The 25202-nt window shown below is 41.3% G+C and overlaps 1 protein-coding gene across 9 annotated transcripts in view; it reads right to left on the bottom strand.

The window, feature by feature from the left end:
* Positions 1 to 25202, bottom strand: part of adgrb1a (adhesion G protein-coupled receptor B1a) — a 139504-nt gene that overhangs the window by 49356 nt on the left and 64946 nt on the right. For 6 of the 9 annotated variants that reach the window (XM_038712307.1, XM_038712309.1, XM_038712305.1 and 3 more), the window contains exons 3-17: positions 24517 to 24675; positions 23694 to 23798; positions 21662 to 21829; positions 21057 to 21221; positions 20372 to 20536; positions 19077 to 19241; positions 18837 to 18938; positions 18616 to 18722; positions 18190 to 18384; positions 17527 to 17595; positions 15155 to 15263; positions 13003 to 13146; positions 3420 to 3495; positions 728 to 830; positions 575 to 618 (exon numbers count right to left, since the gene is read on the bottom strand). In XM_038712307.1, the coding sequence (XP_038568235.1) occupies positions 575 to 618; positions 728 to 830; positions 3420 to 3495; positions 13003 to 13146; positions 15155 to 15263; positions 17527 to 17595; positions 18190 to 18384; positions 18616 to 18722; positions 18837 to 18938; positions 19077 to 19241; positions 20372 to 20536; positions 21057 to 21221; positions 21662 to 21829; positions 23694 to 23798; positions 24517 to 24675 (1876 nt within the window). The remainder of the gene's footprint in view (positions 1 to 574; positions 619 to 727; positions 831 to 3419; positions 3496 to 13002; positions 13147 to 15154; positions 15264 to 17526; positions 17596 to 18189; positions 18385 to 18615; positions 18723 to 18836; positions 18939 to 19076; positions 19242 to 20371; positions 20537 to 21056; positions 21222 to 21661; positions 21830 to 23693; positions 23799 to 24516; positions 24676 to 25202) is intronic. The other 3 variants (XM_038712306.1, XM_038712313.1, XM_038712311.1) reach the window with 2 other exon arrangements.

The following is a 25202-nucleotide window of genomic DNA, read 5'->3' as shown; positions in this document are numbered from 1 at the left end:
GATGTTACATCATACTACGTATATCACATAATATAAAATAGGTAAACTGACCAAAAATCTAAATTCTACCTAAATTTTGTGCAAATCTTACCAGACTTTCCAGAAAGAGTTAATGCATGTTTCTATTCACTGAATGTGTGACTATTAGAAGTTGGACATTTAAACATAAAGAGTTGGTGCTGATTCTCTATTTGTTGGCCATTAAATTATTACCAGACAACCACTTAAAATAGTGCCAGTCAAACCTCAAACAATGGAAGACAATGTAGGAAACGTGAAATATGACTATTATGTTTGTCAATGTATTCATCTGTCTCCTCATGCTCCACACTGATCAGATGTTAAAAAATGCGCATTAAATCATGTGAAAGAAGAAATTTATAAAGATATACCATATAGTTTAGCTGAAATGTCCAGTTCCTCGTATAGGGCAAGCTCTGAAAATGATGGATCCTACATTTCCCATTACACAATCGACACGATATTGGATCAGCTTGCAAAGCAACCCAGGTCCACACATTACCGGTTTTGGTGCGAGCATGGTCAGTTGACAAATCAATGTAGTGGATCTTACCTGTCGCTCTCATCCCAGGATATACAGGTCTGGTTGGTGGTGCCCTAATGGATGAGGAACAGAAGAAAAAAATGCATGATCACCATGAAAAAGTACCAGTACTAGAACTTAATATCTCAACAGCTTTCTACATGAAAGACAAAATTCACTCACGTTGTACAGGTGAGAGAACTCAACTACTACTGGAGCAGAGAGGGAAGCAGGAGTGGGCTTGATGGTCACTGACAAAACCTTGGAGTTGAGGACTGTGCTGTTTCTAGAGGGACAACAAAAGACATCGAGCTAAATGTGAGCTTGAGCTCACAATGAGAAACATTGATACACAAACTGATATACAGCAAGTACAATGTTTAGCGTGTTCACCATCTTAGTTTAGTGTGTTGGCATGTCAGAGGAAAAAAGGTCATTAGGGAACATAGTCTGGGAACCATTAATCTCTGTTCCAAATAGCTGATCCATCTAATGGATGGTTTGACTGGATATATTAAAACTTTGACTTTCTTGGAATCAACAACATTATTAGGATTTATCCCATGAGGACCATGAGTGTACCTAAAATAATTATAAACATTTAAGACTCTAAGCCTTACATGTCGACCTGCCAGAGGCATTAGTTCAAAACTTAAGTGCTAAACAAAATCACTAGGATGCACACGTTGGGATCCACAGTAAGATGGCTAGTGTGGCTAAACATTTCAGAAAAACAGGTTTAGGAAGACGATGTCATCCATAGAAAACCCTATAAAAGGCAACATGTCACTGACATTGCCCTTATTGTAGTAAAAGTCACACACCTGTCACAAAATGCTAAAGCATTTCATTAGAGCCACTTTAAACAGTAACAGTTTGTCACTGACCCTCAACTGCTTAAACAACAATAAGATATATGACAGATAACTGTCTGCCTCTGAGCTCACCAGAATCTCTGTGCTCTTCTTCAGAGCAAACATAACATCCTACCAGATGAGTAAAAGAGTCTTAAAGTTTTTTCTTGCAGCAGGCCACATTGTTTTTCAATAGCTTATCTTTTTGGGGGTTTCTATTTTACATTCACCCTGCCTGTTTAGTATGTATTGCAATTTCTGTTTTTCATAGGTACTATCAATCATGTGCAATGACACAATCGGGGGGGAAAAAAAGTGAATTGCTACTGGAAGTACTGACACCAAAAGCTTCCAGTTGGCCAAGCATGTTCAACAGCCCATGCTCTGTTTTGTAGTCCCTCACACCATCACTGTATCCTCTACGCACAATCGCCCTCTCACCATTCCAGAACACAATCAGTCAACTTAAATGTTTGTGTCATCTAGTCTCTTGCCTCAAACTCATCTCCTTTTCCTTAAGGGGGGGAATCAAACGCAGAGAAGGAGGGGAGACAAGGATGAAAAGAAGAACAGCAGCAGCAATCCAAAGATTCAGAACAAACATGTAGAAAGACTGGAGAGACGGTCTGCTTCCTTTCCCTGTTTCCATATGCTACCAGTTTATCACTTTTACCACATTATCACAATGGAGAGCTCCTTACCATCGCAGCCACAGATAACAGGCTGTTACTAACCGAAGCGTGCGCACACACACACACACACACGTAATTACAGAGCTAAACGTACACTGCTGTGTTAAAATGTATGTTAATCATTATGCGAGCAGCAATAGCAACTTCCTCAAAGAAATCCCTTTACTCACGCAGATAAAAGACATACATGAGGCCGCCCACTGCTAGTGCGCTGCTCTTCCTGCACCAGACCTTCACTGCTGTGAAATGCCTGACTCTACAGTGATGATCCATAACACCCAGCACAGTTTTGTAGCTGAACCTGGAATATGGTTAAATTGTTCCACAGCATCAGCGGCTGCATTTCCAGTATAGTATCATTTGTTGTCAGTTGGTGTGTGATTTATGGCACTAAAATACATTTTTAAACCAACTGGATGTTTTTTCATCAGAAAGATCACCAATGCCTTTGGCGTTAGAATAATTGGAGTTATTTCATGCTCTTAAGAATCCTCCTCCATCCTGGTTTGAGAGTGCGGCCTTTCAGTCTCAAGGTCCGCCCTTGATGGAGAAATTCTCAGCTGACTAAAAGTTCAATAGATAACTCCGAGTAATCTAATAGTTGATTTAACTGAAAAGTCAAACTGAATTGCGTGTCTGCTGACTATATTTCCCTCCTGACCGTGTTTATTTTAGTCTAGCATGTTAGAATTTTAATCAGGATTGAACAAAACACAGTTGACGTTGATGGGGATGTTTTATAGCAAATGTTAGGGATCACTAAAGAGACATGGATGTTCGGCATGTCAACTAAAACCATAAATGTCAAGCTGCTGTCGGTGCTAGAGAAAAAGTCCAGGCATCATCAAAGTCAGGAGGGTTCATCCAACAGCAATCCGTCCAACAGTTGTAGAGATATTTCAGTCTGGACAGATCAACTTTGTCATCAATAGAGCCATGTCACTAGAACATACAGTATATAATGTTTCCATATCATTGAACCTGTAAGTCCATTTAATGTAACCATAGCATACAGTTCCACACAGTCAAGTGTGTTTTTTTTTTTATCAAAGATGTATACATACAACAATACATTTTGCAATATTCCTTTAAACTTTTCCTGGTACTTTCCAAAGTACTAGCAATGGCAAGAATCCTAGAACAAAAGTCTAATCCATGCTGTTACATTCCTGTACATTATTCCTCATCACATGATCCTGCACGGCTCTGCACTGTCGAATAAATTTTGTTACATGCATTGTCTGAACACACCTCTCAAAAATCCCCTGATATTGACTGACAAGGCTTCCAACCTTTCAGATGCAGTTGTAAAGCAGCCAGCAGTCTTACCTCTGCAGAGTCAGAATGCTGCCCAGGTTTCTGTACAAAACGATGCCGGTTACAAACGTCGAGGACTCGTCTGAATCTGTGTTGAGGAAGAAACAGAGGTAAACACATAGAGTAAGGAGGTCAAAGTCAAAGAATGTTTAGAGAATGTTTAGTTCACTCTCTGTTAGTACAGTGGCCTGCTATAGAGAGAATGCAGGCCCGCCATGCTGCCTCCGCTCCTCCAGTCCCCAAGAGCTCTTTACACTGGAGCTGGCCTACATGACTAGTCAGCTATAAACACTGTCTCTTACACTGCTTTACAGTGTGTCATACACACACACACACACACACACACACACTCTCTCACACATACATGCAGGCACAACTGGCACCACTAATTTCCATAATCTCCATAGTGGCAGATAGTAGCAGCACAGTCTGACACTGTCCTCACCCTGGGAAAACACTTCAGGAGTGGAGGAGTAAAGAAACTCTGGCCTAGCTGAAAAGTCTCTGGGGCATATTGACAAAGAACAGATTGCTGCTGATGGCACCATGAACTGTGCATCACTTTCAACCACTGCCCCGTCTCAAAATCCAATTCACAACAGGTATTGCATAGCACACGACATGAAGCAACATTTGGGTCAAAAAATGTTATAAATGTAGCTGCAGGAACAAAACTTTCCACTCATTTTTAAAAATGTTTCATTTGAAAGAGAACACATTCTAATTTTATTTATACCTATTCTAATGCTCTATTAACACCCGTCTGATCTTTCATTAATTTCAAGCTGTGGGATGTCTCTCTCATTTTTCTGTGACTCACTCTGTATTGAGTGTTCAGTCAAAGTGATTGTTTTTAGGGCGCTGTAACTGGGCTCTCTCCCTCATGCCTCTCGGTGCATGGAGAGCTGTTTCCTCTACTCCGCTCTGTGCTGGACTGTTACAACGGGTAACCATCATCTTCGCTTCTCACAGCAGCAGGTTTTATGTTGTTTTCTAGTTTCATTCCCTCGTGGTGAGTATCAGGCATTGTACTGTGTGTGCCATCTGTGCGCATATGATGTACTGTGATGTGCTATCTCTGTGCCTGGCAACAGTCACTGCTGCTATGATCACTGGTAAGTCCGGGTGTGACACCACTTTTAAATGCACTTCAGTTACCACCAACTCTCTGAAGACGCTAATATTTCCACTCTGTGCGGCAATTGGTGCTGGTTAAATGGACTTTTTTGTTTTGCTATGAGGCTAATTTTGCATAGGAAGCGACCAATTGAATTGTGAATATTACCTCTTTTAAATACATGCAAATAGCATGAGACACTATTTGCTTGGCAGCGCCAAGTCTGCCAACTCTAAGAACTTTGAGCTCCGTTGTTCAGGTCTGTTTAGGAGTATATTTCTATATTCATTTAAAATTTATATAACACTGAACATTGTGCAGGACTGCTAATCAACAACCTGGGAGTGGACATTGACAATAGACTGGGCACAGATCACCCAAGCGCTCTACAGGAAGGGTCAAAGTCGACTCTTTTTTCTGAGGAGGCTGAGGTCCTTCATAATCTACAGGACGATGCTGAGGATGTGTTATGAGTCTGTGGTGGCCAGTGCTATCCTGTTTGCTGTTGCATGCTGGGGCAGCAGCCTGAGGGTAGCGGACGCCAACAGTCTCAACAAACTGATCCGCAAGGCCAGTGACGTTGTAGGGGTTGAGCTGGACTCTCTCTGTCGGTGGTGTCATCATCACGGACAGTGTCTCCCACCCAACCTAACTCCTCCCTGGCTGACACACGTTAGTTAGTTATTATACTGGACATTATTACCTGTTTTGTGCAATATTATCTGTTTCTCTCCCACACCAAAGGCAAGCATCTATGCGCCATCACCACCCGGTGACATAACAGTATTACTGTTCACCATAATAATTCTTTAATACCATAATGATTCTTTAATAATGTAAATACTGTAAATACCCACACTCCTTTATATTTGTCTTTATATCTTACATTTATACTCTCATATTTATATACTCCCTCCCTACTTTCTATTATTATTTTCTATTCCTGATGCCTTGATAAGTGTGACAAATTTCTCATTTCTCATTCTGATTCTGATTCTGAACTGCGCTGAACGTGGCACTGGATTTAAGTCTTGACCTGTGGAGCAGTCCAATGTGGCTCCTCTGTCAGAAATACAACAGAAGAGTAACTTGAGTATCGGTTTACAGCACAGCCAAACAAACTGTGGCCCAAAAGGATTCATGTCCTCAGAAGGAGTGCTACATCATATGTAGTACTAAACTCAAGATCAAAATACACCAACGCCAGCTGTTGTCCTCTGCATACATCTTTTCCTGCTAACTCCTTGTGCATAGTTGCATAATGTGAATCCTTTGTGGAAGCTTTAAGAGTAACAACAGTTACTGTACAATAAAATACTACATAGTGATTATGCAATCACATGCAATCACAGAATGCCAATATAATGAATGGCTTTTGGGGAAAAAATGACCCGGGTAGTGTGAAAAATGGACAGTTTAACTTTTGTTTTTAGTAGAATGAAATGAAGAATGAATGAAAATATCTTGTCCTGGCTGGCATTCCTTGTGCATAGAGATGAACTGACTGTGAGCCCGATGAACGGACCACTCAGTAAACAGTCTGATATCACTTCCATATCGTGGCTTAAGCATGGTGAAAAGGATGCCAAATCTCTGATCAGAGTTCAGTGCTTCATTGGCACACCATGGTTACATGCTCATGAGCTGCACTGGCAGCATTGTGGCGCTGGACGTCAGTGTATATGATGTGCATTTAGCCCTTTCTAAAGATAGTGAATTCACTTTCTTTTACTGACAGTTTGAACTTGAATGAGGTCTTTGCATCTGCATCATTTCCCCCTCAGGCCATCCAATGCTCAGGCTGCCACAGACACTTGAGTGGCATTTGAGCACATGCACCACTGACCCAGTCCAGAATCCATCATTTGAAATAGTGATCAGCTAATCCCAAAAGAACTACAGTACTTATAGCAGGCTGTTATTGGCTGATATTGATCTGTGCATCTCTACATGTGGCTGCAGCTCTCTGTGGGTGAGCTCCCCCTGCTGCAGTTAAGGGAAAACAGAGTGGTGCCAGCATTGGAATAAATTTGTCAAAACTTGACTGCTGGACTACGTGAAGGCACAGACAGGCCCGGGGCGAGGAGGAGCCTTCTCTTTCCGACTGCAGTGTCAAAGGGGAAAAAAACACAACTCCATCTGCCGGGCCATCTGAAGACATCCAGCTCTTCTGCTCCAGCACACTACATGGCAGCCTGAGAGCACGTAGCAGTGTGCCAGGCAGAGGCTGTAGCTCCCAGGCAACAGCTGAGCTCCCATGGGCATCAGGGGGGAACCGAGCAAGATGTGTGTGTGTGTGTGTGTGTGGGTGTGTGTGTTTGTGTGAGGGGGATGAAGTGTCATGTGTCTCATCCACTCTTTGGCTGGCCCATCCAATATGCTCAGCCAGATTGTCTGTGCCCAACAAGAGCAAGCCTGGAGCGACTTTAACCAGTGATTCAATAAGTCATGTGTCTGTGTGCAAGAACAGAAACAGTTCATAGTCATGTAAATGTCCATGTACATTCGTTTGTATGATGTATGAGCAGAATATACACATACTTGTAGCCATGCAGAAGCCTCTTTACTCACATGGCTTCACAGGCTAAGCTCTGAAATACATTCTACGATTCCGTCTAACTGTTGCTTCAACACACCTAAGTTTGCACGGAAGGATTTTCATACTGGGGGCTCTTCTTAACCATTTAGTGGTGAGAGGAAGTGGACAAGAAAACCCTTTAAGAGCGAATGTGCACCTGTGCTTACCTAATATACTCCATTACCTCCTAACAGTAACACGTGCCAAGAACGGAGTAAACATCATAAAAATTTTACTTTCATCGTGCTACTCTTGTCAGATCTTATTTTGATCATGCACATAAACGTTTGCTGTATTTTGCTCACACAGCCTTTTAATGGATTTAGGTAACTAAAAATGAGGACATTTTGACTCTGTCTCAAAATTTGAATTGTGTTATTGCATTTGCATGCGAAATAGTGCTCCGTTTTTTCTTTTTCTTTGTTATGTGCTTGCAGGGAACAAGCGCGTGATATACCAGCATCTGGGTAAGCAAGGTGTCTGCTGGCATCTTTGTTGACTGCTGCTTCTTGCTTATTGAGGAGGATGCCAAGTGTGTCCCACAGTTTAACAGGTACCCCCTCAGAGGTTCCCTGTGGAGTTTTTGTGGTGTGCTATGGAGCTGTGTTTCTATGATTCGGTCCCCATTTTATTCATCTCATGCAATGCACAAGGACGCACATGCACACGAGCGTGCGGTTGATGTGATACACAGTCCTACCAATGCTCTCTCGCTGTTCCAGTGATCAACAGGTGGCAGTAACACGCCGAGCTATGCTGCAATGCGGCAACAAAGACAGTGGAGTCTGCCAGCAAGTAAACATGGATGTAAACATTGCTGGATTTAAAATGCTTAACAAATTGGCTTTGCAAATACTTTATGAGGAAGGAAATGTATTCAACACATGTTGGATTTTAAGGATAAACACAATGCGCTTTGGCGAGTAACACTGAATCCAAACATAACTTTTGTTTGTTTACAAGAAAAGTCCACAGGGCACCTTTAATACTGAGGCCTCCACAGCTGTGAGTGTGACTTCATGTGGAGAAAAATAACAAACACACTTAAAGTTTTTTGAGATTTATAATCAGTCTGAGCTGAAACAAGACCACACACATTCACACCTTCCACACACAAAAGTCAGTTACTGGAAGTTGTGGGGTGGGTATGGCAGAGGTGCATGGGGAGAAGTAAAGACGTGCCTCAAAGAATAGGCCACAGACCACTTGAGCCCTGCAGCTACAGAAAATTACAATTATGGTGTCGGTTTATTTTTTGTTATCTTATGCAGTTATTAACACAGCTTTGATTTTTGCACACAGGTGATTGCTGTCTGTCTGCATGTTTGCACACTGAAAAGAGGAGGCAAATCAGACTCTGCCTGTAGCTCCCCCCAACACTCTTTCATTTAATGTTCAGAAGCATTAAAGAAAACACATTCCTCTCTGTTCTTCTGCTGCCTTCGGAGAGTTTTTTATTTATTTATTTTATTTTAAGAAAAAGGCTGACTTCAGAACATTTCTGGAGATGTGAGAATCAATCAGTCAAGTGTAAACAAGGCATCAGAGAGCCGTTTTAATCCCTGTAAGCAAGTCCAAGCTGTATGCATAAAGAGGGCTGGCTGCTGGTGTGACATTGCCACCGTGGAGACACATCTCCCAGCTGGGGAGGAAATTGTCTCTAATTGCTCCTGATTGGCTCCTGTTGACTCCTGATTAGGAGTGACGGCCTCATTAGCATGCTAGCAGTACAGGGCTGTCTTTAATGGTCGACATCCCGACTGACAAATTACCCAACTGCTACTGAAAACTGCGTACCGAGCACCTGCCTGTAGTGAAGAGTCCAGCCCAGCTACCAGAAATGTTCTTAATAATGTTCACAACTCATGATGCAAAAACACAAATACGCCTCCCCACTTACCAAAATGAATAGGGATAGTGGATGATGCTGTAAAACTCGAGATTATAGTCAATGATAATGTTTTTGAATGTTAACCAATGATAGTTTTTAATTATTGTTCACTAAAATACTGATGCATTGCATTGCAAAGGCAACTGGAACACTAATAGTTAAATATTTTTTTACAAGTCAACAATACTATTAGTGTCACAGGAGCTGTTGACATGACAGTTCTCCTCTGGCCTACCAAGCTTAACGTGCTGCCACCTGGATAAACTGCAATGTGTCACAGATTTTACTTGTAAATATACTTTCTGGGGTGGTAAAAAGTGGTCCAATGACAGCTGTCACTGTTATGTTTTTCACATATCGTATGTCGAGCACAAACTAATTTCCATTTACCTCCATATGCGTGGTGGAAACTACCTACATGGCTAGATATGGTAACTTAGGTAATAGTGTTTTTGAGAAGGTTCCAACCTTTTGAATAAGGAAAAGTTTTTGCAGTACTGTAACGCATTTGTCCCCGAACCGTTGGTTACAGGATATTCAGTTCGGTACACCCTGTGACCCAATTTCTGTCAAAATAGTCTATTTATGTATGTCTACTACTCGCACACACAGAACAGAAGTTCTAGAGTGCAAGTTTGACCTGGAAGGTTCTGGCAGCACACCAGTTGCTGTCTACCAGCTGTAGCATGTTAGTTGTCTTAACCTGGTTAGACACGTTAGTCAAGCTCAAGTAGTGTCGCTGCTTCCGAATAGCAGTCACAGAGCTGGAGGAACTTCCCATGACATTTAGATCCACTGTATGGAAGCAACACGGTTTCAAACTGTATGCCGGTATTGTTGAACCGAAGTCTGGTGTGTCTGTGGAAACACTTCCAACATGTCACTGACGACGGCCAAACCCGATTGTAGCCTCTCACTACAGTTTCATTAAACCAAGGCTACAGAGTGCTGCAGATATTCGACCGTACTTGGTCGTAGAGAATACAGAATTTAAGCATATGGTCAAAGTGCTTGAGCCCCGCTACAATGTGCCTTCATGTGTGCATTTCAGTCTGCCCTGTATAAAAGTAGTGCAAGCTGCAGTTGTTCATGAATTATCAGCAGGTCAGAGTCTTAGGATGGATCTTCGCTGACATTTGTATTATTTAGTTTTGTCTTATTGACCTAATTCCATATTTGAGTCCCTAAGCTGTTAATATGAATAATAGCCAATGAGCCACTGTTGAATGTTAAATGTTGTTGAATATTGGTTGGCTTGGATGAAGATCTTCAACCATGTCCAGTTGCTCTTGACTTTAACCCTCTTTGGATAACTATGACCTGGATGACTGAGAACCTTGACAGACATCCTGTTTTCCCTGCTGTGGAACTGTGACCCAAAATCAAAGGTATTTTTTATTATTTTATTCATTTAGCTGACGCTTTTTATCCAAAGCGACTTATTATTGCTGTACATGTCAGAGCTCGCACGCCTCTGGAGCACCTAGGGGTTAAGTGTCTTGCTCAGGGACACATCGGTGGATCTGTCACAGTGGGGGACTAAACCCGTGTCTCTCACATTATAGGCATGTGTCTTATCCACTGCTCCATCACCACCCTAAAGGTATAAAGGTAAAGGTACTTTATTTGTCACATACACATAGCAAAATTCATCCTCTGCATTCAACCCTGAAGGGAGCAGTGGGAAGCCACTGTACAGCGCCAGGGGACCAACTCCAGATTGCCATGCATTGCCAGGTTGACTGAGCCAACGGCACTGACTGGAGAACCTACCTAAGGAGAAACCGGAGAAAACCCACGCAGACGCGGGGAGAACGTGCAAACTCCACACAGTTCGAACCCAGGACCTTGTTGCTTTGAGCCTACAGTGCTATCCACTAGGCCACCGTGCTTGTATATATTTAACTACAAATTTTGTGTACCATTAAACCCCTACTAACGACCTTAGACCTAAAACAAATAATTTAAATAACACCTCTATGACACTGAACATTATAGGAACCATAAAAGCTGACTTTATGACAGACCTGTTGCCTTGGATTGCATTAGACTGTTCAGGTGTACCTAAAAAAGTGAATACAGTATCATTCTTACTGTAAATCTTTTCGACAGTAATCCAGCACAATGTATCTGAGGCTATTGTAGTTCTGTTTGACATATTTGTTGTGATGTGAGCAGAGATTATTGGCTTAGTTCTGGAACACAGGGTAAGTAAGTTAATTTGTCATGCTGCAGCTAATGATTATTGCAGAATTATCTCCAGCAGGCGAAACCTCGTGGGGATCATGCGTTTGGTTGCGTGTGTGTGTACCTGCCCTCCGCTAATCTCACATACTACCGGACTCATCAACCTAATATTGTTTGTGCACATGTCTGACTGTATGCTAGTCAGTTGGGGGCCACATTTTGGCCTTTATTGTGGTTCAAAATACGACATCCATAGAACAGTTCTCATCTTGAATCTGAGCTTCTGCAGATAAATTCAGTCCCCGATATGTAATAATGCACTAGTTAGGTGATACGAAATGAATAAATCAGAGTTCCTTTTAAGCTTCACCGCCATCTTTCCTGTAAGGATAGCCTGGACGGACAACTGAGCCAACTCTTTTGTTTGGAAGAGGAGCTGGATGTAGGGAGGGCTTTTATTTTGCATGATGTGTTACAACAAAATGTTCTAAATATATATGAATGTTTAAATTCAGAAGTTTCGACATGGAACTCTGTTTTTTTTAAATACAGTTAGGTGAACCCAGCACGCTCGGTTACAATACCCTTATACTAAGACTACAGTATACTTTACAAAAACATTTATTAAAAACTTTGCCTACATTTTTATAAGAAAACTACATATTTTTTCTTTTTTTGATAACAGTTGTAATAACATAAAATAAAGTAAAATAAAATAAAAGGGAGACTTAGAAAGACCAAACCTATTAGGGATTAACAAGGACAGAAGTGGGAACATAGTAAGAAAGACATAGGGTAATGACAGAGGGCTAGGGAGGTAAGGATGTAGGATACAAGTTAACTGTACTTGTGGATGGAGGAGCTATGTGGTGAAAGATTATTGCAGGGAAGCAACTTACACTATACCTAACGAACAAACGTTGTGATTAATCAATAAATAATGTATAAATGTTGAATATAATGCCAAATCAGATGTTACCAAAGACCAAACTGATTTGTTAATCTCTAATAAAAAACACAGATATTCAATTTATGATAACATGAAATGGGTGAGTGCTCTAAATTCTCATATTTGACACTTTTCATTTACATTTTCACACATATTCTGGTTCTTGCATCCTCAGTTTGTCCCTGCTGTAAGACCACAGAGCTGTATAATTCCCTTTGTCTGTAAGCAACAAATAAGTATGGAAATGCTCCCGTTTGCAATTCAGTGCCATCAAATTATTAAGGCAAATGGGCTTTGTATTAACATTTTATGAAAGTTACTCTGGCCTTATTGAAAACAACGTGCCTTTTTCTTGTGACACTAAACAGCGGGTGATGAAAAATGATTTTGTTATTCTCCTGCATTAATTTTGTTTTCTTTTCAACATTAAATACAACCATCTCTGCGTGCATTTGTCTGAGCAGGGCACTTTGCTTTGCAGATTAATGGCAGTAAACACTGTTTTTTTTTAATAAATCAACTGCTGTTCCCTATTTGTGCTTTTTAGCATTGACGGCCCTCTCCCAACCAAACACACACACACACACACACACACAGATTCTTGAATTTTCAAACAGAAGGCGTGCAGGCCAGGCGTAATCAGTATTTGGGCAACATGTTTTTCTCTCAAAAGGTGTACTTATAAATCCATTTTTTGTCAAACATCCAAACAGAATGACCTGCTGTCACTCTTTCCTGGTTACAGTTCCCTGCACAGCGACTGTAGTAAAGAGATGTGTCTATCTACACTAACACCCAGTGTATGTTTCGGTATGTTTTGTCTCAGTGTGTCGGGGTGCAGGTGTGAGGTATGTTAGGTAGGTTATGTCTCACCTGGCTTGCCAGTATACAGAATGTTCTTGGGGATGGTGACTCTGTCCTCAGAGCTGCGGGCCCAGTCCACCATGCCCCTCCAGCCTTTCATAGGGAAGCTGATGTCTGCGTGACCCACCACTGGACGCTTGTGGATGCTCAAAACTGTAAAAGAGAAATAGTGTTGAGTGAAACCTTATATTTACTTCAAATGTATGTACTTTTTAAAAAAATTAATTATTACATTCTGTTTCTCCATATCTGTAATTCTACTTCTGCATGTCTGTCCATCTCGTAAGAGGGATCTCTCCCTCCTGAGGTGTCCCCTCTATTTCTTCTCTAAAGGTCCTGAACACGAACCTTCTCAGTAAACTTCTTACTATGATTGATGGGTCTCACAAGAACACTTCACTTGGAGTTACTTGCTTATGTTGCCAGGACAAAATCAATCAAAGAGACCACATCCACACAGTCCTCAAGAAGCAGAGTTTCGAAAATCTAAACTATTATTACATAGCCATGTTTTTAAACAGAGGGTATATAGACAGACAGTGCCGTATGCTGTAAAGACTGAATTTATTGCTGAAGTTGTTAATGTAGCTGCAAATAATATGAAAAACAGTTTCTCTAAACAATAAGTTGTTGACTTTTATGGGAAATGTGTCTTTTATAATGTCTGTATGGCATAAATTAGCCTGGTAAATGGGCCATAGGGCAAAGATTAGCTGCTGGACTGTCTAAGTGTGTGTTCTAGTCTAGGGTCTAGTCTATTCATGCCAAGGTTCACCTTTAAAGTATAGAAGATCACATTATTGATTCAAATCTCTCTCCTCGGGAAGTTAATAAACAATACGTTTAAATCAAAGAAAAGCTAAATAGTCAAAATAGAAAACAACAAAACAGAAAAATAAAATAAAGTATCTACATAGCAGCCGAGGTGAAAGTCTGGGGAATTCTCGTATCGTATCAACTTGACTACTTTGATGAGTTTGGACGAAGGAACTCTGATCTGACTATATGTAGGCAGAAGATGGATTGTTCCTGTGCGTGGCTTTGCTTATGTTTGAGGTGTGGGAGGGAAGAAGAGGTCAGCCGCCCCAGGGGAGGTAGGCTGCTGGTGTGGGCAGCTGTTTGGCTCCGAACAGCGAGGTGGCACAGCTATAAACAGGACCTCTCATCTGGCCTCAATTCCCACATACTCTCCCTTGACTCTACTCAAACTCTGCCTCGTTTTTATCTGGAGGTCACAGAGAGCAGCAGAGCCTTTGTGATGACTACACTACATTATTTCCCCCCTATTTGAGAAAAAAAATCGAGCGTTTACAGTCACTGGGCATCGGAAATAGGCAGCAGGTAGCGCTGAATGTTGACTCCATGAAACACATCTAAAGGCATGGTGAGTGCTAATATTTGTCGATCTCTTTATGTAGAGACAGAGGCACAGAAATGCTACAGAAAGAGAGATTCAACTGAAGTAGACATGCCTCGTTTAGTTGAAGCACAGGACTTTACAACAAAGGACGGTGGGCAAATCCCAACCTCCAAAAAATGGAGGATCCAATCTGAGGCCAGTCCAGATTATTAGTCCAGACTTTCCCAACCCAGAGCCTCCACTGACTCCAGGCTAGTTTCAGTTTTAATTTCCAACTAAAGACATAAAATAGCACAGATAGGACAAATGTATTCTCTCACCTTCGCCCAATATGGCTTTAGGGCCAAACAGCCACATACTTTGTTAGGGGGTCAGAGATACCATAGAATTATTAAAATAGCCTGTCACCGGTTGACCATTTCATCTATATATATAGTTTAGCCTTCACTTTTTTGGTGATGGTGATAGCGTTTTGTTAACATATCTTTGTCATTTCTGACATCATTTTGCAATTTCTTGTTACGTCCGACATACACATGAATACTGATTTGTGATAAGATAAAATCAACCGATAATATCAATGAGTCCTGTGTACGGACATATAGCTGGGTAAACTTGAGACTGAAAGCACAGGGAATGTCTGTTAAACCACCAGGTCGCCGTCCCCTGTCTTCCCTTTTATGTTTTGCCATTGTAGTTATGAAGACCGATCTTGTGAGAAAGGAAAGCTGTGATAACAGTATTTGTTTTGATAAGCTTTAAGATAGCTGTGGAGATGTCCTGGATGGAGATAAGGCTGACCTAGGTTATCGGTGACTTCATACATGTCTTGAAAGTCTTTCATCCTCAGGCCAATGACATCGACAAAGTCCTCCACCAGACGGAACAGCTCTTTGATGTTTGGCCCCAGCTGAGAAAACAGAGACACATGAAAGTAGAATGAAAGAGAAGGGATTATGGATTTGAGGTGAATATTCTGAACTGCTGTTGAAACGCTTGATGCACAAAAGGCTTTTAATAAAATAGCTGTATTTGTGGCAGACATTGTGATACCATTACCTGTTGTGTCCGGTGCAACCATTTCTCATATTCCCCATAGCCATGACTAACATCATGGTGTATATGCAATTAACTCTAAGGCTCTCACTCAAAGTTTGTTTTTTACTCTGGGGATCCAGCAGAATGAACTACACATAACAAGTGCGGTGGACATTAATAAAGTGAAGACTGCGGTCCTCCACCGTGACAGGATTATTTAACAATAGCGAGTACACACAAGTAGAGGTACAGACAAGACCAACTCTACTCTACTAATGACCAAAATCTACTAATATCCAATCACTAATGAATTGTCCCTAATTTCGATCCAAAACTATGTGTTTGGTACACTAAAGGTCAACCACTCTAGTTCTCTCCAATTTTGAAAGGATATGCCCCTCCCGACTCTTGACAGAAAAAATATATAATCTGTGTATAATTTGTGACCTACACCACGTCCTCAAAGTGTAAGATACTGCAAACACCATGTTGACAGATGTAGAAATTCAGGTTTTAGCTACAGTCACATCTCTGGTTGTCATCCAATAAATATGCAGCTATATTTACATCCATAATTTTTATTTGGAGTACTGCTTCAATGTAGGAAAAAATAAAGCATTTTGTAATATGGGAATAATAATAATAATAATAAATAATAATCTCTTTTCAGGACACTCAACGACACTTTACAATAAAACCAATATATTTATAATATAATATAATAGATATTCATACATAAAACATTAATGACCATAAAAGTAGACATTAGCAGCAGGTGAAATGTAATATTATTCGAGTTTGAAGGCTAATCTAAAGAGGTAGGTTTGGATAAGTGATCTGAATGTGTCCAGGTCAGGGAGGGGGTGTGTTCAAGCTAAAACAGGGTGTTAACATTCTCTTTAAAGGCCTGTATCAGTGTGTTCTTTAATGCAATGTTCCAGTCTATTGCTGTATTACTGTGGACCATTTTCCATAGCACTGTCTTGTGTTTTGGATAATTGGATGTGTTGTCTTAACTTCCAGGCCGCCACTGCTGTTCCCTTTATTTACTGTACATATACTCAAGTTGCAGAGACCTAAAATGTGCTTAAGACTCATCACATCATGTCTGCAGAGTTTCCTTATTATTTTTTTTAATATTGTAATATAAACTTTCAGATTAGTAAAACGGAGTAAGTACAATAAAACTAAGAAATAAAATAAAGTCCTTTAAACTATGTTTTTAATCAGTGCCGATCGACAAGTCAGGGTTTTAAGATGCAAAAACCCCTTTAGTGGTGCATACAGAGTAAACAATTGAATCTGAAACTAATTAATTACCTGTGGTCATGGTGCCCCAACAACAGATTTACCTGGTTGATAATGTATCTTTGCACCTGATAAAGGTCTTAAGAAAAAATACCTTTCTTTTTTATAATTCAGTTTTCAGTTTACTGTAACTATTGATTTTACCACCGAGAAACAGAGGGACACCTCTGTCTACTTGGAAGCTGGAACATACACATTTAAAAATGATTACTTCTATACAGTGATGTTAAATTTGTGTTTTTACCAAATCATATTGATTTTGGTCATTGTCAAATAAAATAATAAAAAACTCTCTGAAAATGAAGAGCTCTTGGCATGCCACAGTTAAAGGTAATAATAACTGTAGCAATAAAAATAACTGTGCCTCCTTTCCTTTCATAGTGTAAGAACAAACTTTTTACTTCTTGTCCAAAAGCCTGTTATTTGCATTTTGAGACACTGGTTTACTTGGCATTGTTCTTGTGCCACCATGGTGACATTCCTAAGAGACGGACGGACGGCTGGATGGAAGCAAATACAGAAAAAGCACGAGTGGATGAGTACAGCAGATGGATGAGTGGGTGTTTGCACTGACTCAGTTACTCATTAGCTATCGCTATTTCTGTCTCTCAGCAGTTCTCCTCTCTCCTGTCCTTCTAACTCTCACTTTGAAAAGATACAGGTGGGCTATTTGTCCACCTGTGTCTTTGTTAGTGTCTTCAGTGTATAACTCACCAATTATACAACTTCAGGGCTGTTATTATTACTGTACAAAGTTTTACAAAAGATGCCATTACAGATGAGGTGACGATGTGAAACCTGTTTTAGAAAGAGAGGGTGATACTGACCAGTTGTGCTTCCTCCCATCTCTCCCTGTTCTCTTCCATCAACAGATTGCTGACTGACTGCACAAAGTTCTGGAAAACAAAGAGAGGCTAGTATGAGTCTGTATATTTCTTCTCATCAACAAAATCCATGAAAAGATGCCATCCATCCACCCAAAGCCTGATATATATTCTTCTTCTATGCAGTAGAGCTCGATTGTTATCCATCGCCCGTTCCTTTATTAAAATAAACACACACCCTGTAATTTATTTTGACTCAACCCCACATAAAGTACACTAAAAACAACAGTGACCAGCTGATTCAGAAAATTGCTGTAAGATATGAGTGTAACTAAATTGCATTATGGGAAGTGAAGGATTCTTGTGCATGACACAAACAAAGCAAAGACCCTTTTTACAAGTTCTCAAACATTACACATAAAAAAATACATATATAGAATAACATCAGTGTTATTCTTTAATATGTTTTTAACAGGAACACCGATACCTAAAATGTCACTATTTTTTGGCTTTTGAGCCTTAATTCCTCTAAATTTGACCAATTCAGGTTATAAAATATTATCATGTGTGTTTTCACCTTAACTGTAATAATGTTAGGGTAGAAAGCGCCGAAACACTGCATTACAAAAAGCGGTACATTACTAGCAGGCCCGTATATTAATTCACCCTCATGTCTGCACTGCTGGGGCTATAGTATGCCCTCCTGAAGATCTCTGTCATGTTCTTCAGCACGTCCACGATGGCCAGCAGATCACCGCTGTAGCTGGTCCCATCACTGGACGTCACCCTGAGCTTGGTCATCACCTCTGAAACTCCATCTCCCACGAGGCCTCGCTGTGCTTTGGACAAATGGTCACGTGTCTAACAGAGAAAGTGTCCACTGTTAGATTTCACACACAATCAACCAACACATCATGTCTGCTTATGGTAACAGCTTAGGGCGGAATCATCATTTCATTACTTACTGCATGTTTGTGGAAACAGAATGATTAAAATCTACTGAAATTTCCCACCTTTGTACCCTGACAGGCACATTTTAAAGAAAGCCACAATCACTGTCTTCATATGATTATTTTCCTTCTCAATGCTCACCAAAGTTTGTATACTACGATAATCATTGGAAATGCATTTCATATAGGTGGGATTCTCCCAGTAGGCAATTCCCTCCTCGTCCAGGGTGCAGCGGCGCAGGATGAGACCTGTGTGTGGACACATGAAACAAGGGTTCTAAGTCAACACAGCATGTTTCTAATCCAACTCCTAAAAATGCAGTTGGACAGTCAAGTCTTTCAGATGGTAAGGTGTGAGCTCACCCATGGCATTGGGAGGACAGCGTACTGCTGCTGTATCCCCAGCTGGAGTCATCTTCCATACAACGTTGGAGAAGTTGTCCTCGCCACATATTTCATGAGGTTCTATTCACAAGCGGAGAGTAAATGAGCTTCATAGAACTTTATCATGTAAAATTGGCTACAGTACGGGTCAAAGATATTTGATCAGTTGACCATAATGAAATAATGCTGACAAAGCAACCTGTGTTCCCATCCACTGACCTGGGCATCTCTTTTCGTTACAATGCCGGACCTCTTCTCGTTCTCCAGGACAAGCCTGCCCTCCAAAAAAGGGCCCATAGCAAATCCTGTTTCTCTGCTGGCTCCCCCCTCCACAGGTTTTAGAACAGCCCGACCACAAAGACCACGGCTGCCACTTACCATCCACTGACAATGCATACAACATGAGAGTGTTAGACAGGATTTGATCAGAAACGCACACATAGCAGTCATGCATACACACAACATCAGTGTTTCTACATTTTTCTAGTCCGTTTAGTACAAATTATATAGAATTTGCATTGCTTTATATAATCTTTTCCTATGTTGCTTTTAAACGTTTTTATATTTCCCTGTTGCTTTTATGTTTTATGTAAAGCACTTGTTGTAGAAATGTACTATACAAATAAACTTGCCTTGCCTTACTTACTGTTCTGATTTAAAAATATCCAATGGTTTGTATTTATTTGCCTAGAGCATTCAAATAAACTAACAGGGACTTGAAACTTATAGCATTCTGAAATTAATGAAAACTGGTGGCAGTCTGGAAAACAGCAGAACACATTCATTAATTTAAACCTCTATTAAACACTAGGAGTTGGTGAAAAACAGCAGCACAAATGACCATTAACAGAACCATATAAGAACGTTGCCTGAATCAAACAGTCAGCTCAAAGAATACTTATACAGTCTAGGTAATGTTAGCTATATGGCAGGCTCCACATATCGTCTGTACCAAAAAAGTACTGAGTATTGCTTGTTCATGTGAATATTTTTGCCTTGATTTAACGGTTTGTGTTTGTGCTAGTGAAGACTTTTATTAAGTTCTGGCTAAACACAGACAAGTAGGCTACTAAGTAGGTTTTGCAATACTGTGGATACATTTATAAAAATTTTTCATGTTAAGAAGTGTCATATCTCTATAATATGTGCATTGTTATGTTTTTAATTCTAATTATGTAAATGTAAATATGCTGTCTAAATGTCATCTTCAATGTTGGCTGAAATAAAATCCAGATTAATGCACCCCACAGGTACCACACTGCTAATTGCCAAGTGTCCCAAAAGCGGTTTGATTATGTAGGCATAATTATTCAGTATTGAACTGAAAAGCCACATCGTACAACAGAAACAGAAAGGAAAGTGTCTAGTTACAATAAAATCCATTCTAAAAGATGTATGACGTATGTATTTACATACAGTAGCTCTTAGCTTTCTAGTAAATCTATTGTGGAAGAGCAAGAAATAGATTTTTGGACCACAGTAAATACTTTGATCTGGCCCTGTCTCTTTCATACCTGGGCACTCCCCAAGAAAGCAGTCAACAGTCTCCAACCACTCTCCTCTGCACTCAGAGCCTCCGTACGAGGGGCCGTTACACTCCCTGGTTCTCTGCATGGTCCCATTAGAGCAGGAGGAAGAGCAAGAGCTCCAGTTGGACCACTCATTCCATACTCCATCCACTGAGGACGACCAGGGTCACCAACAACAGTCAAAAAGGAAGACAGACAAGACAGTACACGACAAATGTTAGTCATTTGGTCCATTATAGGTGATACAAAATACTAAAGCAAAGGCGTTTTTAAGAGTTTTAAGAGTTGCATTTCATTTATATTTATTAATGAACTAGCTTTAAGGTTTCAGTAAGCTTAAAAAAAACTAGTTTGTATGAAGTCAAGGCAAAAGCTGTTCCAAATTACACGGTTGTACACATCAGAAGACCTTTTGATGTGATGTCAGCACATAACATCATACGTTTTGGGCTGAACACTAACAGTGAGCGCCTCATGGACACGAGGAGATTAACATCATGCCACACGGATGCATTAAGTCTACCTTTGGCTTAAAAAAAGAGAGCTTGAGATAGATGTTGATTTTTACATAGCATTTGGCAAGCAACATTACATTAGCGACATGGTTTGGTGTAGGTTTAAGTCTTTATGACTAATCTTTTCTTTTCACGGTTATTAGTGCGTTCCTTACCTGGACAGACAGCGATGTTGCAGAATTTGGTCTGTTTCTCCGGGCCGTCACAGGGATCTCCCCCAAACTGAGGGGGGGTGCAGGTTCGTGTTCGCGACCTGTAACCTCGGCCACAGGTTGATGAACACAAACTCCACGGAGACCACTCGTCCCAAGAGCTGTGCACTGCAAACAGAGCAGCTAGGATATGATTTATAGACAGACAAACACAGGCCCCCCTTTACACACCAAAATCCCACAAGTCAACTTCACTGAGACACTGAACTGTATTGAATATTATAAGTTACTCTGCTGTTTGCCTTTACTGGGATCATCTATACTATACTGATCCACTGTCTTGTGATAATATTGCTTTCTGAGTTGAGGAGTCTCCCTGCCTGTCTGCATGTAGGAGAGCCTGAGAACACAATTAAATCTCTGTGAATCTCTGTAGTGAATCTTTCAACTTTAATCAACTGCAGACAAAGCCCCTTCTGCATGGTGAGCGTAGAAATCCCCCCAGGAGCCACGCGTTTGCTAAGTGAGGAGGGGAGAGGATCTCGTGCTCGGGCTGGTGTGAGCGCAGGAAGGTGGATGGGGGGTAGGGGGTGGGGGGGTGGGCTTACCTGGACAAACAGCAGAGTTGTTGCAAGGTCTCTGCTCTCGCAGTGGCCCACTACACTGGGTGCTGTAGGAGGAGGATACACACAAACGAGTGCGACCTTGCCAGCCCTCCCCACATGTGGCAGAACACACACTCCACGCTGACCACTCCTCCCCTGAAGCTGAGTCTACTGAGGAGGTAGGGTAGGTAAAGGATAGGAGGATAGAGGGAGACAATGGAAAGGGCCATAACTAATTATCATGCAGGATGCAGCCTCTGTGGCTAAAAGACGAAGGGCTGTGGTGCATTTAAGGGTACATTCTAGCTGTGCCACATTTTAGGGGCCGCCTCCTTCAAAGAACTAATATTTCAGGGGGATGAAGCTGTCCCATTCCAAAGGTTCCTCCAAATATGGCTGATAAATTCCTTCTTTTGCAGACATAACTGGTGGTCCTTGATGGCCCTTAGTATTGCAAGCCATTGCACGCGCGTCACTTGAAAAGACGATGACAGGAACTTGAAAGAAAGCCTAAATCCTCTGTAGACCATCTAATTTGGAAAGTTGATGCAGGTCCAGCCTGTATAATGTTCTGACCAACTTCATATACTGCATCCTTCAAAGGAGGCGGCCCCTGAAATGGACCCCAGCTTCAGTTCTGCTTATCCATCTTCATCTGTGGGGCTCTGATGTCATATCCTTCGCATTGACTTCCAGGGGAAGTGAATGCCACTGGCTTGGGATATGTCAGTCATCTTTTCACTGGCCATGACTGCCGATTCAATGGGTCAGTTAACAATAAAAGGAAAATTGGGCAGTCACAGCTGGGGAAGCAGGGAGAAGAGAACTAAAAAGGATGAAGGGGATCAATTGGCAAATTAAAGTGACATTTCAGACCAAATCTACCTTTTTGTATCAAACCTGCATCCCCTGTAGGCTTGAAAGGTTTGCACTTCACTTCTCACTAACGAGCAGTAGCTATAGTCAGTTTAGATTCATTCAGTTCCAATAGTGACAAGTTTTAATGGTGGACAAATATCAAACTGTCCATAGAAGCCATTCCTGCAACATGATCCGCTTCTCCTCTGCCCATCCAATATGGCTAAATACTGCCACGAATCCAAACTGATCACAGCCTCTCGCCTCTATGAACAAGCCAACCACAAATGTTTTATAGCCTTACACCTTACACAGAAATAGTTCAACATTTTGGGGAAAACATGTATTCATTTTCTTTCTGAGAGTTAGATGATAAGATTGATACCACTGTGCATTAAGTACGGAGCTGAAGCCAGGAGACTTTATTAGACTACCTCGCTTAGCAGGGGGAAACACTTTGCCTGGCTTTCTTCAAAGCTAAAAAATGCATCTATAAACACCTACAGTTCACTAATTATGGATCTTATTGTTTAATCTTGTAATCCTTACTCATTCATTGCATTGTTTTTTTTATTTTTGTAGGGATTAAACAAAAGAAATGATTCACTAAGCTTTAGCAGTGTTGGTAGGTGCACTTTTGTACTTTGGACAGAGGCAGGATAGCCGTTTCTCTCTGCTTCTAGTCACTATAATAAGCTAGGCTAAATACATCCTGATTCTAGCTCCATACTTACCAAACAGACATGAGACACCATGTCATGACATAGGATCTAATTCCTGGAAAGAGAAAGTTGTGAATAAGCATGTCCCAATTTGTTGAATTATTTCTTTTAGGCTACAGAGGATTGCATGCTTGCTACTCCTGATTTTAGGTGAAGTATCACTTTAACAGAGAGGGAGGACTCCATTTGATCAAGTGTTTTACAGACAGGGCACAGTGTCCTGTTATGACCTCACATGAAATACAATTTCACTATGTTCAGTCAGGGTCCATGTTGGAATTAGTCCACAGCGGACGAGGCGCTACTTTGGGAGATTTTGATAGATGTGTACAGTAAAAGTGAGTGCAGCTCTCTAGTTTGTGGTTGTCATTATGTATATATTGTACAAGTGTGGTGGTCACCCAAGCTGCCACTGTGACTGATGCATGGGATCCCTCTGCGTCCCGTTGTCTTACCTGGCTGAGGGCTCTGCTGTCCGCTGCGGGGCTTGTCTACGTCATCACGCTTGCGGCTGTCCACTGAGCGAAGCGACTGGCTGCGAGAGAGATGGCGACCTTTGCCTAAAGGGGGTGAGGCAAGGCCGGGGGGGGAGGAGGGGGCGGGGGTTAGCAACCAGAGGTCCTTCATCAACGGCTTATATTTGGGACACAACCGTGACGTGATTGGTCACCCAGAACAGCATCAGCCAAACTTGGGACTTTTGTTGTGCTGTCGGTGTTCATGTGCTGTTGTATAATAATGTTTATCTGAGACTTCAAATGCCTTTGATGGCATGACTAGCTGAAAAAACCCCACATATGAACAACAATTTGACAATTTGCTGTTTGAGCTGTTTGTCAGACAGAAATGTGCTGCTGTGCACAAATGAAGAAAGCTTCAAGCTAAGCAGTGAAACAAGTCAATGAAAACACTGAAGCTACTTGGTAAATATCCTCAACACAATAGGACTCAGATCTTGGTTTTCTGGGTTCTTTTAACCTTTTGTGAGTGTGTATTGATGTTGACATACTGTGCATGCATGGTCTTGTGAAAGCTTGACCATGTCTTTATTTTCATCGATCAAAGTCCCCTTTCCAACATGCACTCCTTAAGTCAAAACACTGACTTATAGAGGATGGACACACAGGCAGATGAACAAGATAGCTGTAAAAATAGCTGTAAACACACACTTTGCACGCACCAAATGCTCATATTTTACCGCAAAGCGTAATAAGGGCACTCACTGATAGACATGGATGTACAGAAAACACGAGCGCACACAGAGTGTGAGGAGCTCACCCGTGCAGGGCTGTGAGTTGCAGGGCCGGCCCTCCTCTACCACACCCTCACAGAGGTAGGACTCCTCCAAGGGTGACTGACAAGCCCGAGTCCGGGTTTGAATCCCGCCTCCGCACTTGCTGCTGCACTGTGCCCACTGACCCCACGCACTCCAGCCACCTAGAGACACACACAAACAGCAGTGGTCATTTATAAAGCACTGTATTATGGTCAACCCTTGATCAGACAGTGCCAAGCAATGGACCAACTGTATCTACCAAGTGTGTCAGCAGGTGAGGCCACCGGAGATCAAGAGGTTCAAATCAGTCATCAGTGAAAGTTTATTTTTCATCAACTACGAACAGCATTATTTTTTTATGTACAATGTTTTCAATCATCTGATGGAGTTTTCTCATCACCCAGAGAAGCATGTAAAGTCTCAAATTTGGAGAGCTGCCAAAGAGTGTAGGCTGTGTGAAGAAACATTTACACTGTATATACAGTACTGGTTCAGTACAGATAAAAGGAAGCCAGGAAATGTGTGATTACATGGCTGTGCATCATGTCTACATTAATGATAAAAATAAAACAAGCAGAACACACCAGGAACCAGATTAACAAACAGAAGCCACCTAATGATGGGATCGACATTTGAGCAGTTCCACTTCTAAACCCTTTAGACCGTCAGTGGGTCAGTCATTACAAAC

The sequence above is a fragment of the Micropterus salmoides genome, unplaced genomic scaffold (genome assembly GCF_014851395.1).
Source record: "Micropterus salmoides isolate LMB-PRFRI ecotype aquatic unplaced genomic scaffold, ASM1485139v1 Ms_hic_scaffold_11, whole genome shotgun sequence".
Lineage (NCBI taxonomy): Eukaryota > Metazoa > Chordata > Actinopteri > Centrarchiformes > Centrarchidae > Micropterus > Micropterus salmoides.
This window is presented reverse-complemented; position numbering and strand designations above follow the sequence as displayed.